General features: G+C 39.6%; 2 protein-coding genes across 3 annotated transcripts in view; one reads left to right on the forward strand and one right to left on the reverse strand.

Annotated features, from left to right (window-relative positions):
• The window catches only part of ube2r2 (ubiquitin-conjugating enzyme E2R 2), a 29,363-nt gene that overhangs the window by 3,777 nt on the left and 9,342 nt on the right, over nucleotides 1-16,244 (forward strand). Inside the window, exons 1-2 of one of the 2 annotated variants that reach the window (XM_047346843.1) lie at nucleotides 12,264-13,032; nucleotides 13,264-13,482. In XM_047346843.1, coding sequence (XP_047202799.1) covers nucleotides 13,300-13,482 — 183 coding nt within the window. In that variant the 5' untranslated portion in view covers nucleotides 12,264-13,032; nucleotides 13,264-13,299. Of the gene's footprint in view, nucleotides 1-12,263; nucleotides 13,033-13,263; nucleotides 13,483-16,244 lie in introns of those variants that run through there. The other variant, XM_047346844.1, reaches the window with a different exon arrangement.
• On the reverse strand, nucleotides 990-9,450 carry ubap1 (ubiquitin associated protein 1). The gene is made up of 7 exons (XM_047346842.1): nucleotides 9,277-9,450; nucleotides 7,484-7,530; nucleotides 6,330-6,454; nucleotides 5,000-5,812; nucleotides 4,751-4,909; nucleotides 2,497-2,598; nucleotides 990-2,376 (listed from the first exon to the last, which is right to left on the reverse strand). The coding sequence occupies exons 2-7, from the start codon at nucleotides 7,521-7,523 to the stop codon at nucleotides 2,236-2,238; spliced, it is 1,380 nt and encodes a 459-aa protein (XP_047202798.1). The 5' UTR covers nucleotides 7,524-7,530; nucleotides 9,277-9,450; the 3' UTR covers nucleotides 990-2,235.

Here is a 16,244-nt window from a genome sequence, read left to right on the forward strand (position 1 = left end):
GAGTCCAAAAGCCTCTGAAAAGGGTTTGTAACCCTTTTCAGGCTGATAGATGTCAACGACTGTTTTTCACCTGCTCTTATGAATTCTGTAGGTGGGGGCATGATGTGGTGATTTTTAGACATTTAAGCCTACTTCAGGTTGTCTGACAGGTTCTATTTAAGAGATTTGTTGATTCTATACATCTGGCAGTAACCAGACCTGGTTGTGGCAAGTGAAATTGGACCCAACACATTTTCTTGGCTAAATCATTATTTAACTAGGGTGGCCAGGTAGGCTTGGAAAGCTTAGCTAAAAAATCTTTTGAAAACTGTATATTGTAAGTACTCAGCTTATCTTTGAAACATCGTGACAAAAATACTTTTACTGTTCTGTGTGTAGCGAAGTAAAAAAAATGTTTTAGATAACATTACAACAGTAAAAATCTGTTAGATTATTTTTGCAACAAAATGATAACAGCTGCTCATCTTCTTTTAATAACCGTAACTAGATCATGTTGTACATATGCGCCACATTTGTCAGGATACCATGGTATTATCTATCTTTAAGATGATCAAACTGTAGGAGTCTCATCCCAGCCCATGCCTTGTTTAGATAGAGTGCTTGCATTTAAGAGGGACGAAATACTGGACTCGCCTGAGGTGCAGAACCAGTGTTTGGAATCACATTTTGCTAATATTAAGGCCTTTAATCATCTACGATCAACAGCACAACCCACGATCTTGTAAAGTTCAGTCATTCCTGCTGCTAGTCAAGTTGAGTAAACATTTTAACAGAAAGCATTCACTTAATATCAAAAAAACTCTTTCCTTCTTTTTGACGACCACTCAATAAGAATCTATGAAAATGCAGGTTATCTAAAATTTCCAGTTTGAAAAAAAAAAAAAAAAGACCCCAAGACATTTAAAACACGAGGGGAAAAGTCAACAATCCAACGCCAGGCTTGATTAGATCTTGTGTTAAACTCAGAGACAGGAAACAAATGACAGAAATCAATAAAAGAAGTTTTTCTTTCAACCATATTTCCAGTAAGGCTTTAAAGACCATTTCTTACAACATTTTTGGAGGCTCAAAGTGCAAGTCAACAGTCACACAACATGAAATGTCTCTATTGCACTGCGATTTGGCTGCAAGATAAACAACCCTCACTTACATTGTTTTTTTTTTTTTAACCACCGCATTAATTTCCAGTCTGCAAATAAAGGTTCAGGACAGTTTAATAGTGTTGCATTTGTACGTTAACATATCTTACATAATCATACCGAACTCTTAATAAATCTTAAATCAAAGTGTCAGTGTACAATTTTAAGTAAGATTTGAATGATGAAACGTGTGCTTGTGTGTCATATGAGCAGTAATATTGGGGCAAGGGATATATATTGTACTTCTTTCAGTGAGAACATTTTCCCACATTGCCCCACTGCAGCAGGTTTCTTTTTTTCCAGTGCAGGCTGAAGAGTACAACAGGGCACTCTTTCATATTCAGAGTTTTCATGACTAATGATCTATAATGCAATTCCTAAAACAGAAAGCAAATAACTGCAACCTTTAAACAGAAACCAAACGATGTCCAAAATGAACAGAAAAAACATATAAGACATGAATGTAAGAAAGCATAAAGAAGAACAGAAATAGGTCCTGGGCACAACAGCTCAGAGGGCACTTCTTGAGAGTCAGCTCTGTATGGTGATTGTGCCTTCTACTGGAAGCTGGTTCAATCGGAAAGAGGGCTTCCTCTTGACCTCCCCGCATCCATCACCACTTACGACATCTGCAGCGAGCAGTGGAAGATGGCAGCTTTGTTATTTAAGAGTTTTCATAAAGTTCCCACAAATCTTCCCATGATGTGCACATAGCCTCCCGCTAGCTCCTCCCCCATTTACTTCTGCAGTAAGTAAGAAAGACTCCCAAGAGGAAGCAAATTAGAGTGGCATCAAAATGCCACAGCCCATGTTTCCCAGTTCAGTCATCATATACTCCAATGACACAGCAGTACCTGAAATGAGGATTTTGTATTGGTACAGGTTAACTCGATCCAATCTAGGCACATAAATTTTCAGAAGTGCTGAGGCATGGTATGTTTTAGCACAGACAGAAATTGCCTCCCACGTGTCCTTTCCACAACAAAGGCAAAAGGGCAGGGCGTAGTAAGATATGGTAGGCAGAGGGAAAGGGGCTTTAGGATGGGAGCGGTGACAGATGCCCAGGGTAGAGCTTTGGCTTGCCCACTGTCTTGGCTCAGCTCGCAGCGGCACGGGCCATCAGGTCCTCCAGAGCCTTGTCCTGATCGTTGTTGTGGACTAGCAGAACCTCTTTAATCACGTCTCTCTCAAACCCCATCTCACCAAATCTGGACATGAGTTCAAGATACTGCAAGGCCTGGAAACAAGGATAAACCATGAATGCAAAACAACCAGTGTAATTCACAATGAAATAATCATTAAAAGAGGTCAATACTCTGCATTTAGTTTTCTCCAAGATCAAGAGAAAAGTACAAACCTTTTCTTCTGAGCATTGGTACATTTCTAAACACTCTTCCACAGCACTGGCATCAAAGCCCCTCTCGCACAGCCGGCCATGAAGAAACAGATAGTCCAACACCTTGGACAGACGACAGTCAAAGGTCAATAAATGTCTCTGATAACTTCCTTTAACATAAGGTTCTTTTTGTTTCTCTTAATGAGAGTATTACAGTAAAATGTCATATTACAGCTTCTTTTTGTTTGTGCAAAAGACTTATTTTTCATGTCAATAATTGTGAACACCTGCGCCCTCAATTATTGGCAGGCCGGGAGAAGCTGTACAAAAAAACCGAAATCATATTGTTTTACCATAGTCTTACGCTTAGGACATTCTGGAAGATCCAAACTTTAAATTGTAGTGGATTTATGCAGAGGGGAAAAAAAAAACACACCATACATGAGGGCTCAAACATTTTAAATGTATCCTTTGTTTTTCCAAGCTGACCACAGTGTCCAGGAACTTTTAAGTTGTTAATCCAAAATTTCCTGTTTTTCTAGAGTATAGATAAGACACAACAAATACTCGTTCCTCTTGGCCACTCTTAAAAACGGGAAAAAGAGAACATGCTTCAGGAGCGTAGTCAAGGTCACGCTGTGCAATTATTGGCGGTCTTGGATGAAATCTTCTGCTAGAAAGAACTGTAAGACTTGAATTGGCGCTCTGTGGCCGTTATGTGCAACTAAAGCACCGACTGATGATTTAGTTGCTCAAGACCAAAGACAACCGACGACAAATTTCAAGCAGTGACACAAATGTTCAAATCATGCAATTTAATTTCTGTCGCAACACACTGATTTTTGCTCCCTTCTTCTAGTAAACGACTGCCTTGGCTTCTCATTTTGATCATCTTTACCTCTTTTCAGAGTGTAACGCTAATAATAAAAGCATCAATACCCGTAACTTGGGTTTACTGTTGGGCCGATAACACTGTCAGATCTGTCTGAAGCGAATCTGCAACAGCAGCAAATCTGGCATCTTCCATAGTACAGTCTGACAGCAAGATACAAGATTTTAGGATAGTGGCCTTCCAGCGTGTTCAAGTGTGTACCGGGCATCAGACAGATGTAAGCTGATCTTTAAAAAGGCCAGAAAGTGGCAAAATGAAAATACGTGCTTGCCTAAAACTTACCGATATATAACGTGAGCTCAACAATTAAAGTGTCTAAAATAATTAGAAATGTGACAAGGATGGATGCACCCAAGTTAGCAGATGATAGATCAGCTGTATCATCAAAGCTCACAATCACAGAGCTGTAGCAAAGACTGGCATATTGGGGATCACCTGGTGTCCAAAGTACACATTTAGTTCAAGGCTTATGTACAGAGGTCCCGATGCAGTGCCCCTCAATCAAAGATTGCCGTGGGCAGGAGCAGGCAGCTTAAAGCTTACACCGTGTCCCAAGATTATTGTAAGAATGGAGAGAGCAAATGAGGTTGGTAAAAAAAAAAACACTGGAGACTGAACAAAAACAATTAGTATAATCAAATAATACAATCAAACTGAAAACAATATTCAAATCCAAAAAAAAGAAAAAAGAAACCCCCCCCAGAAAAAAGTATATCTCTTTATGAATTAAAATATGCCCAATTTCACTTAAAGACGCAAACCTAATTATTCAGAACATGGGCTCTGACCAAAAGATGCACCGTCACCAGCCAAAAAAAACAAAAACAAGCAAAAACAAACCGTTTGCAGATGGGGAAGAAGATTCCTCCTGCAATACAAGCTCAAAGTCTGTCGATGAAGATCTAACACCTCAGCGCCCAACTGTCGGTCCCAGTCCCAAACCCACGTGAGAACGCTTTCCTGAGCTGTCGAAGCTTGCACAGGTCATTTTAAAAGGGAGTCCAGTGCCCCCTCATAGAAAGCATTTAGCATCTGTGTGCATATTTTACATTAGAATTTGTGGTTGAAAGTGGAGAGATTTTTGTTGAACATATTCTATTTATTTTGCTCTTGTTGCACTGTAATAAAACATTGAGTGGATATACGCTGATTGAATCGTACAGTGCAACAGTTAAAGAGTCGGCTGGGAGTACAGTATGACCACAGGTAGGACTCAGTCATTATAGGTTGTCTAAACTTTGTGTATTAAGCCAGATCTAATCCTCTGAGGCACATGATGAAGCTTGTTTTATCTAATGTCTCCATTTACAAATATGCTGCATTTATACAATAAATGTGTTTTTAATGCATATTTCTGTGCATCAAAGTGAAGAGAAGCCCGACCTGCTCCACATTCTGGCCATGTCTCTGCATGGCCCGTAGAATTTCCTCATAAGAGTAACCCATTCCCACAAGTGTCTCCACACACTGACGTTCACTGGGCGTCATGCTGAGAAGAGCTCCACCACACGGCAGACCAGTAGATCCTGTTCCAGGGATGGCCTAGTCAAAGCACAACACAAAAACAGAGTGAATGTCGATGAGTTCTACACAAACCTCAAGCAGATATGCAGTATGTTCTTTAACGCTCACCGGCTTTGGCGTCCCACCCTTGTTGTGGCTAGGTGGCTCGGGGGCAACGATAACTTGTGTTTTCTGTAATGATGGTGGGCTGCCGTTGGGTAGGTTCCGTAGGGGAGAAGAAATGGGTACAGGTGCAGGACTGTATTTCACGGACTCTGGTTCACCAGAATCAGAGAGTTTGGGGAACATCAGAGAGCGGATGTTACAAGGCCGATCGTCTGTCTCAAAGGCTGCTCTTCTTGACTGTCCAACTTTTTCCAGATCCAGCAAGGCAACCAAGCCGTTCGGTTTGTGGGCAAAGCCTGGCTTGGATGACACGCTGGTGTTGGTGCTGGGTGGAGATGGGCTGTCTCTACGAGATATTGAACCTTGCTGAGGTGGAGATACAGAGGGCGGATGCTGAGGTTGGGGTTGGCTCTGTAGAATGTTCCTCAACTCTTCCTTATCATCCAGGGTTTTCAGTTCCAGCTTGTCAAAGGGGTCTTCCTCCCGCTCAAAGTCGGCTAGATTGAGGTTTTGTGGCTGTGGAGTGGTGTCCTGGGATTTTCTGGGGCCAAGGCTGGGGGCAGGCAGTGGAGTGAGGATGTCGTTGTGACTCAGCCCTGCCAGGACAGGGTTCAGTGCTGGTGGTGGAAGGTCCTGGTCCTCTGCCACGGACCGAAGGTTGTTCCCTCCACCTCCATCAACGTCCCGAGACAGAGACTCCCTGCTCTCAGCCTCCTGCTTGGCTGCTGCTGCCTCCTCCGCCCTGGCTACTGCTGCTCTGGCATCAGCAAGTTCTATCCCCCAGCGAACACTACGCGTCTCCAATGTAAAGTCATACTGTTCAGAAGACAAAATGAAGGATAAGGAAAGATGGGCAAAGAGGGAACAGACAAAACAATTACTATATCAGTCATGATAGCCACATAGTGTTAAAATTCCAGTTCAAAACCTCTAAGGATCTTGAATATCAGATGCTTAACATAGAAAGAGACTGAAGTCTCTTTTGTTTGGTTACCCCTTTCTATAAATATTTATGTAATTATAATATCACACTGTGGATTTAGAGTTTTTAGATATATTATGTAATTGTATTTAGCGAAACTCATAATGCACATTGTTTAATTTGGTAACTTCATGAATGTCTTGAGAAATGGTTTGCAGGTGGAGAGGCTAAACTACATCACTGTAGAAAAATAAGGTTTTAGTACATTTATAATAACACAAAACCAAACTAGGGGATCGCAGCAGAAGTGAGTGTATTACAATTCTGTTTCTTAATCATCATATTTCAGAACAAGTGGTTGTCAAATTTGTAACTGAAAAATAAAAAATTATAAGGAAATTTTCTCTATACCTTTGTGTCAGCAAGTACAGCTCCATAATCTGGCACACAGAAACCTACGGGTAACCCCACTTTAGCTGGACATCGGAATTTGTCATTTAACTTGAAGGGAACATCATCAAGGTAGCTGATGGGTCCTGTGTTCAGAAAAAACAAAAATAATAATAAATACTGGAAGCAAAGTAGAGAATGCATGGAGAAATCGGCTGATGATCATAAACAGCTCATTTTCAGACTGACCGACCCTGAACACTGACCAGCCGGTCGGAAATTCAAACATCTGACATTTTTCTGATCAGTGAACGCATCATAACTAAACACTACCAGGTCACCTTGCAACTCTTTTTGGTGTGAAAGTTGCTACCGAGAGATGATTCAGTTGACATTTTAAAGAAGTTACTCAAAAGGAAACTGTTTTCAATAGAAGCATATCAGCTGTTCATTTAGGCTAGACTTAGGCAGATGTTGGGTATGTTACTACTTTACTGTTTAGTACTTTTAATCATTTTCTACCCAACTTTTTGGGGTAAAGAATTAGCCTTCTGTCACAGGATGTCAATTTCTGCCCATCTTGGGAATCCATTATAGTTTTGTCAAAGGGGCAAATTCACATACAAGGGAGGTATTAATGTAAAACAGAAGTGTTTCTTTGTTTTATTAGTTTTTCCTGTTTCATCCAACTCCATCTTTCTTTTAACATCCAGGATTTGGAACTGTAAGCAGTCTTTTGGAAATCTCCGAGTTAAGACTCTAGAGAGAATAAATGTGGATACTTTTGTTTCAAGTTAGCAATGCTAACAGCGCTAAATGTTAATATAAGATGGTAAACGTAACTATTACCTTCAGAATCATTTTTTCTTTGCTTTAAAATAGTAAAAACCTGTTTTAGTGACCGCTCTCTTACACACACAGCGTAACAACCCCTCTGCTTTTTACCATAAAAAAATAATGATCATAGAAGGAGGCCCAGAATTATTATTTTTATTCTCTTAACTATAGTTTCCTAAAAAGAAATCAGACTTGGCTTAAATCAGCATAGACAGGTCAGAGCTTTAGAAGACCTGTAATTGGAGCATCAACCTTAAACACATTCTTAAACCCTAAATTCAAACCACATTGACGCTTTGAGCAGGCAGAAAATGAAAGTATAAAACATAAGGTCTTACCATTGTTATAAGGATCTGATGCAGACTTCCTCGAAGCCATTTAGTCCCTGAAAAAAAAAAAATTACGAATGAGCTCAATGTTTTGGGGAAGTTTGTAACTTAAAATAAAACAAGAAAACTGGTTAGACATTGATTGCTCTATGCAAACAAACAGAGAATCATGCAAAGGTAAATATCAAAGTAAGAGACCAAACCAAAGATTTCCAGAGTCTCCTTTTCCTACCTTAAGTTAACATTAATAGCCAAGCTACAAATTCAGTCATAGTAAAAAGACTAGAAAGACCTTCCATCCTCTTCAAGTATTTAAATCTATAAACGACTGTCTCTTTATCCGGTTCTAAAACAATTCAAATGTAACCACAAGTGTGTAAAAACTACAAACCACAAAATCCAAAATATCAATGTGCACAAAAAAAAAATACGAATTGAAATTCAAAAGGTTTCAGGGACTAAACTACATACTTCCCAAAAAATTAGACCAGTCCTGGGCAATACAGATTTTTGTTTTAGACGTTTGATTTTTATTCAAGTCAAAAGACAGCTCAAAGCACCTGATTTTGGTTAATGCTTCTCTGCTTCAAGACCTTAGATTTAGTGAATTAAATCAATAGGGTAAAGTTTTTTTTTTTTTTTTCAGTATCTCATTGATCAGAACGGATCAATGAAATATTGGCCAACTGATATCAGGGGGTGGCTGACTGATGCTCAACCATCCAAAGCCCGAGATATTTATACTGTACGAGATGTGAACAAATTGATTTGAGAAGGGTGTACTTTCTTTTTACCATACTGCGTAGTACACAGTGCAGTGTGTGAAGTTGCTAGGACAACAGCAAGCTTATTTTCCCTCCAAAGCAAATGCTTGATAACACTAATTTACATCTCAAATGAATGGCAGTGCTTAATTGAGACAAAAACAGAAGCATCTGTCACAAACACAGAACTTTGATCCGTTTAGATAAATTGAACAAAAAAAACAAAAAAAACAAATATGAGTACCAACCAAGGATATAAGAGTATTTACTAGCAAGCAAAAACTAAGTTTAAATGAACCCCAAAGAATCAATCCACCCTGGACCGCACATGACTAGTTCAGTCTTGTGATCATGGTAGATGTCTGCCGCTGTCCATGTCGGATTCCCGATGTGTTAACGTCAAGCATGAAGACCATAACCTACTAGTCACCCTGTAGTTAGTAGCTAGTAGTACTTGAGGATAAAGTTATATAACACCACACCATCACAAGTTGTTGTTCTGCATTGCTATTCAACAGCCTAGCATGCACTCACTCAAAACACTGAGGGTATGTTGATATATTCCTAAAATAAGTGATAACAACAGTAAAAGTTGGTTAGCTAACAGAAAGGCAGTAAATAAAAAAAACTTTATAAGATAATGTAAACTTGTCTCAAACAGGGTAGTTGCAGGTCACAAACTGTCAAATGTGGTTTCTAATATGCACTGTCAGACTTAAAAATAACATTTTAATTGTGGATAGCTTTAGCCACAGCTAGAATAATATGTAATTCTAGCATAACGCGCTGGCCGCTACTAAAATGCTGAAGGTGTAAACTCAACGTAGCTTATTTTAGCTGCCATTAGAGAAAGAGAAAGGCAAACTTACGGTATACACTGACAAAAACAGCGTAACAGATCTCGGCGTACGCCACCGTTCATGCTAATACGCTTAGCTTCGGCTGTGGCCTGCCTGCCTGACTGGAACGTTACGTACCGCCACCGCCCCACACACAGCAAAACAACTGGCCCGCAGATTAAAAACACAGCTTTCTCACCAGTATAGGCTGCGTCTCTTCCTAGAGAAATCCAAGCGACGCCTAATCACGGTGCCACTTCGATAGAAACTGCCCTCGGAATGAGTTTTATTTCAAGTAGAACCTCTTTCCTGCTTCGCCGTAGGCCGCCATCTTGGTTCGTCAAGCTCCGTCCACTGGTTCCTGTATGATGTCACTCACCTCCACGACGTCAGATGGACATAAAACAAGGGTTCATTTAAACCATAAACAAGCACCATCGTAAGCCCCTTTTTATACAGAGGTGAATCTCAATAAGTGAGAATATCATCGTAAATGTAATTTATTTCAATAATTCAAATTAATTCAATTCAAATGAAACTCTTTATAAAAATTAAATTCATTACACACAATGTTTCAAGCATTAAAAAAACAAACGTTTCTATAATTAATATCCTGGTCTCTTTATGTTAATATATTTGATCGTTTATATGATAAATACTGTAGCTCAAATTATTCACACACCTGGCAGATTTAGGTTTAAAGTTATCCTTGGATTTGACTGAATGTTTCTTAAAGTTTTGCAGTGGCCAAGCCAGAGTCCTGACTTAAATCTGTAGAGGGATCTAAAAATTAGGGTGATGGCAAGGAGTTTTTACAATCTGGTTCACACCTTTAAAGTTCAAATTACACATCGCCATCTAAATATACAAAGCTTTTTTTTAATCAATGTATTTATTTTTATCAAGGACGGTCCACATAGTCTGGCAGGCTAAGGAAAGTTCTAAGAGAGGGAACCACAAGGAAGAAATTTGGCGTCCTGTCTGTTGGGTCAAAGTCTGGAATGGAATGGGGCATCGTGCAATATGCAAGCATGTGGCAGTTTTAATCGCAGCGGAAAGATGTGGTGTACATAAAGTATATGTTTTCCTTGTAAAAAATTGGTAATAAAACATTCATATTATATTATATTATATTATATTGTCGTCGTCTTCCGCTTTATGTCGCAGGGGCAGCAGACTCAGCAGAGACACCCAGACGTCCCTCTCCCCAGACACCTCCTCCAGCTCCTCCGGGGGGAGCCCAAGGCGTTCCCAGGCCAGCCGAGAGACATAGTCCCTCCAACGTGTCCTGGGCCGTCCCCTGGGGCTCCTCCCGGTGGGACGTGCCTGGAACACCTCCCGAGGAAGGCATCCAGGAGGCATCCGGTATAGATGCTCGAGCCACCTCAACTGGCTCCTCTCGATGTGGAGGAGCAGCGGCTCTACTCCGAGCCCCTCCCGGATGGCCGAGCTCCTCACCCTATCTCTAAGGGAGTGCCCGGTCACCCTACGGAGGAAGCTCATTTCAGCCGCTTGTATCCGGGATCTCGTTCTTTCGGTCATGACCCAAAGTTCATGGCCATAAGTGTATTGTATTGTATTATATTATATTATATTATTTATTTATTTGTATAGCCCGTTCAAAACTGCCAACTAGGCAACCAAAGTGCTTTCAAAGCATACATAAAAAGAAAAAAAAACATTCATAAAAGATAGATTAGCACACAACCAACAGCAGAAACAGCAATAAAACAATACAAACGCAGAAATAATGTGCCACCAAACTACTGGATATTAAAAGCCTGTCAGAGACAGAGCGTAGGTCCGGAGGGAGCTGGTTCCACAGTCTAGGAGCTGCTACTGATAACGCTCTATAACCCCAATGCACATACTTAGTCCTTGGTACATTTAATAAAAACTGGGATGAAGACCTCAGGGATCTAACACGCACACAAAGACACAACAAATCAGATAAATAAGATGGGGCCAAACCATTAAAAACAAACAGTAGAAGTTTAAAATCTATTCTAAAACGGATAGGAAGCCAATGCAAATGAAATAAAAGGAATGATATGCTCTCTATTGGTGGTACCCGTAAGAAGCCGGGCAGCTGCATTTTGGACTAGTTGCAGACGACTGAGTAACAACTGACTGACACCAACATACAGAGCATTACAATAGTCAATTCTGGAGCTGATAAAAGCGTGTATAGCCGACTCAAGGTCTGAGTGGTTTAAAGAAGCCTTAACCTTGGACAAAAGGGGGAGATGGTAAAAGCTTGACTTGACTACTGAATTAATTTGTTTACTAAACTTAAAATCTTTATCAAAAATCACTCCCAGATTTTTAACAGTTTTGCTGAAATTAAAATTCAAAGCCCTAACATCGGTGGTGGCATTATTACTGAATAGAATATGCTCAAAGAAGATGCCAAATAGTTCATCATAACTGAGAAAGTTCTATCAGTAAGATAAGATGTGAACCACTTGAGAGCTGAGCCATGGATACCAACATATTTGTTTAAACGAGACAAGAGGACAGAGTGATTCAGAGTGATTCACAGTATCAAAGGATGCTGTGAGATCCAGCAGCACCAGGACAACTGGACACCTTTCATAGACAGACATAGCAATGTCGTTGTGCACCTTTAAAAGGGTAGACTCTGTGCTATGTCGCGATCTAAAACCAGGCTGGAATTTCTCAATGACATCATTCTAAAAATGGTTGTAACTGGATAAAAACAATTCTTGCTAAAACCTTAATTAAGAAGGACAAGTGGGAGATTGGCCTAAAATAAGATAAAATTAGGGGATCTAGATGGGGTTTCTATTATATTTTATATATTATATTTATGATATATTATACAGACAAGGTTGTATTATTATATAAGTAGTGGGGGAAATTTCATAACCAAATACACTTGTTAAATATTCAGATATATCCATTTTACGTTGTCTTTAAATATGACTGTTTTCTGTTGTTTGCTAATAGTATTATTGCTATTATATATATGTTATTATTATTTACGATGGAATGTTCGAAAATAAATTAAACTAATAAAAAGGTAAAGGTTTTTAATTATTTAAAACAAAAATATTGTCTAGCCATAAAATGCTGAAAAATACTTTTTATATAAAATAGAACCTAATGTAAAAATTCAAAAGCCCAGCTTCTGTATGATTACAAAATGTCATGTGAACAAGATTTTGTTCCTCTGTTTTAAGCTCTTGTTTTCAGTTTTATTATACAATATTTATTTTTTATTGTTATTATTACAAAAAATATTTGTTTCCTAAAGCTGTTGATAACATTTTAAGCAAGCCGTTTTTCCTGCCTTGGGTGCGCGCACGCAACTGTGTACGCGTATTACGTTCTCCAGACACGCGCAATGATAGCCGGAAGCATCGATGGGAGGAAAATAAAAATCGATTAAAGCCAGTGTAATTCGCCAGTGAAAAAAAAATCTCTTACTTGCTGTCCTTTCTGTGACCACAGGCTTGAGTTCCTCCGTGTTTTTATTTCACCGCCGTGCTGGAGGGGACAACAGACAGCAGAAAACCCGCTGCGTTTGTACGAAGTTGCGCGGTTGGGGGGTTATAGCTGACGTGTGGAGAAGTTGAGACTACTGGAGCGCAGATAAACAAACATAAACAATCAGGGATCAGCTGAGTGCCTGCTCGAACCGATCCAGTAGCTCGGTGAGATGGCAGGGACAGCCAAATCCCTGTTCGGAGCCCGGGAATGAGCCGCAGGAGACGGTGACTTCCACCGAGACTTGCTTCTACATGTCAACTGTCAACACTGGCAACACCAAAGAATTTGGAAAACACGAGGAGCAGCCACAGGCTTTAGGAGAAAATTCACTGCTCCACGTACTGTTGTCCACACACAGCGACGTTAGCATGGCCAGCCAATGAGTTCACCTTTCAGGTTACAGCTGGAAACAAACAAATACATATAGTTCAAGGAGGCAGAGGTAAAACACTTCTTTTAACTTTGCAGTTCTACCTTTAAGGCCCTTAGAAAGAAACCGAGCTTGGCAGGCCACGTAGCATGTTTGTATTCTAATTCTTGATGTTGCAGTTTTCTGTCTGTCAGTTAACACCAGATTAAAAAAAGACTGAGATGTTCCCTAGCTCATGACTCAGTTTGTTACCATTAAATAGAATCATCCATACATCTCATGATCTTTCTGCTCCCTCTCTAGGTTCCCTGATCTGTGGCCCCTGGTGTCACAAGTGGAATGAACATGGCCCACCAGGCAACCCCTAGTTCTCAGAAGGCCCTGATGATGGAGCTAAAGTCCCTGCAGGAGCAGCCGGTGGAGGGCTTCCGCATCACCCTGGTAGAGGAGTCTGACCTCTACAACTGGGAAGTGGCAATCTTCGGGCCCCCCAATACCTTATATGAAGGAGGCTATTTCAAGGTGGGAGAAACCGAATTGCACTCATTATTCCAAGAGCAACATGTACGTTATTGCACTTCCAAAGAGCTACTTGGATGCAATATTTGCAAGGCTATAATGTTAACATGCATTCATGCTTTGCACAACAGTGACATAACTAGCCTAGTGAGATAGATTTTTATTGCCCTTGATGCACACACCGGAGGTAGATTTTAGTGGGCAGCTTCTAAAGCACCCGACAGTGGTGGGAACATCTTGATGATAAAACGTAAAAGAGAAGTAAGGAAAATCTGGGTTTATTGCAACCAATATCACCATTGCAATGTCTAAGAAAATCACAGTTGCATGTTTTCCTTACATAGTTCAACTCCAATATGTAGTCAGCAAAGACAAAGTATTGCATGATCACTGAAACCACTTTTCCGTTCTGTTGTAAAAACAGACTATTAATTTATTAGGAAAACAAAGTTTGATATTATTGCTAAATGTTGCATCATCCAAAAGTCCTCAAAACTTTCTGAGAGTTTAGCGTCTTGATAAAAAAAACATATTATTTCCATGCTGAGCGTGAATGGAAGGCTCTTAAAATATAATAACCCATCTAATATTACATCAACACGATCCTGATGACGGATGAATTCATTTGTTCAAAGCCAAAGAGTCAGACCATGTCAGTGATCTAAAATGTATATTTCACCATCTTTCACCTCTACGTCTTCTGACCTCTTCTGTAAGTCATTAATTCTGGCTCCATTGTCAGTGTCCCCCATCACTGTATTGGTGGTTGTAATTCAGAGAACTATTTTTAGCTTGGTGACCGCTATAAATGGCACCTCGGCACAGAGAAAGAGTAGAAGAGGAGGGCAAGATTAGACTCATCATCTGCCTTTCTTTGGCCATCTTTGCCCATCTGAAGAAGGAAATGCAGGGCAGGGACAGCCTGGTGTGAGGTTGTGGTCATGCATGAATGTACAGAACAGGTCAAATAAGTTCTCTTTGCATGATCTTTAATGAGCAGTTTGTTTTGCCTTGCCCTGTATGAACTTTTTCCATTACATCCTTATGGATCAGATGACTCTTTCGCAGATAAAAATAAGAGAAGCATTAGAAAAAATGCAGACGATCGTTCTCATACACAGATTTGCAGATGCTAAAGAAGGGTAGTGTGGTTAAAATGTTGAAGCACTGTTTGTTAGGCTAACAGCTATATTTACTTGCCATTTCGAGCTCCCACTGGGCATGGATAGGTCAACGATTCTACGCGACAATAATAAATATCAGTAACCACAGTTTGATCGTATCCTTGGCAGTATCTATAGTATTTACTTGCTGCTATTAAAAAAAGAAAAAGTTTATTTCAACTGCTACTAAAATAATATAAAATACTGATCACAGTTATAACGGTGCAGTCTATAACATTTAGTTTTGAACATTTTGTTTTAGAAGCATAGATTTAAGCCAAACATATCGAATAAACACCCAGCGAATGTAGTAATTATACAAGTTAAAAGTGGACATTGGCTGGGAAATGTTGACCTTACCTGTGTATCAGTAACATCTGAATTTTATTTTTATTTTTATTGGAAAGTCTTTATTTAACTGACTATAAAAACTGTTTTTTTTTTCCTTGAGGATCTCCTTAATTATACTTTTAAAATAATTCTGCGGAGGGTGACAGTCAACCCAGTGAGTTCCTGTTCAATTAAAACTTTTTTACAAAGCTGGAAAATTAAATATAAACTGAAAACTGCTGCTTTTTCAAAGGGGGCAACAAATATATTGGGTTGTAAATGGGATATATAGCCCACTGTTGTTATTGCTTTTATTGTCATGTTTTATGTGTTTTTGTACTTTCAAACTGTAAAACACCTGCCAATCTATAAAGACTATTTTAGTATTTCTACTTAAACATGGTTGCAAGGGTGTAGTTCAGTGATTAACTGTGGGCGGAGGATAGTCTTATCTGACTGGCGTGCAGCTAATGTGAGACTGTTGGGTGCACACTTAAGCTTACAGTGCTTACAATTAAATAATTCAATTATAATAATCTGAAAAAAATGGAACCGTATTTACAGTGAATAACAAAACTATTCATAACCCTTGACCTTTTCCACATTTTGTCATGTTTCAAGCACATTTTATGGGATTGACTAACACAAAAAAGCAATTTATGGTTTTTAATTATTTTGACCAATAAAAATCTGAAAAGTGTGGCGCTCATTTGTTTTCAGCCCACTTTACTGCAATACCCCTAAATACAAACAAGGGCAACAAATTGCCTTTAAAAGTAACATTTCAGTTAAAGTACGCTGACATGAAATTACACACCAATCTGTAATTTCATGTCAGTAAAAATCCAGCCCTTCTTTGAAGGTCTGTTGAGCAAACAGAGTCACAGTAGAAAGGTCAGGGAGAGAGCTGTGTTTAAAGTTTAGAGTATAGTTGGGTTATAAAATATCATCCCAAATGTTTAACATCTTAGAGCGCACTGTTCAGACAAAAGACTGGTCTGGAAGAAACAATCAGAAGCAGCGAAGAGGCACACGTTAACTCTGCAGGAGCTGCAGAGATCCACAGCTCAGTGGGGGGAGTATTTATTAACAAGACAACTATTACACCACAAAAGAAAGTCATTGTTGTGGCGTAACACTAACACTGCACATCATCCCCAAAGTTAAACACGGTGGTGGCAGCGTCAAGCTGTGGGGACGTTTTTCTTTAGCAGGGCCAGAGAAGCTGGTCAGAAATGATGGAAGGAATGAACAGGATGAAAAAGTTGCAAA

Source organism: Girardinichthys multiradiatus, chromosome 20, assembly GCF_021462225.1.
Source record: "Girardinichthys multiradiatus isolate DD_20200921_A chromosome 20, DD_fGirMul_XY1, whole genome shotgun sequence".
Lineage (NCBI taxonomy): Eukaryota > Metazoa > Chordata > Actinopteri > Cyprinodontiformes > Goodeidae > Girardinichthys > Girardinichthys multiradiatus.

What these genes read in the sequence shown, in the direction of transcription:
- ubap1 (XM_047346842.1), bottom strand. Translation starts at nt 7,523, where the DNA reads ATGGCTTCGAGGAAGTCTGCATCAGATCCTTATAACAATG. An exon ending in ATCAGATCCTTATAACAATG is followed by an intron (nt 6,455 to 7,483) that starts GTAAGACCTTAT and finishes TTCTGAACACAG; the next exon opens with GACCCATCAGCTACCTTGAT. An exon ending in ACCAATGCTCAGAAGAAAAG is followed by an intron (nt 2,377 to 2,496) that starts GTTTGTACTTTT and finishes CCTTGTTTCCAG; the next exon opens with GCCTTGCAGTATCTTGAACT.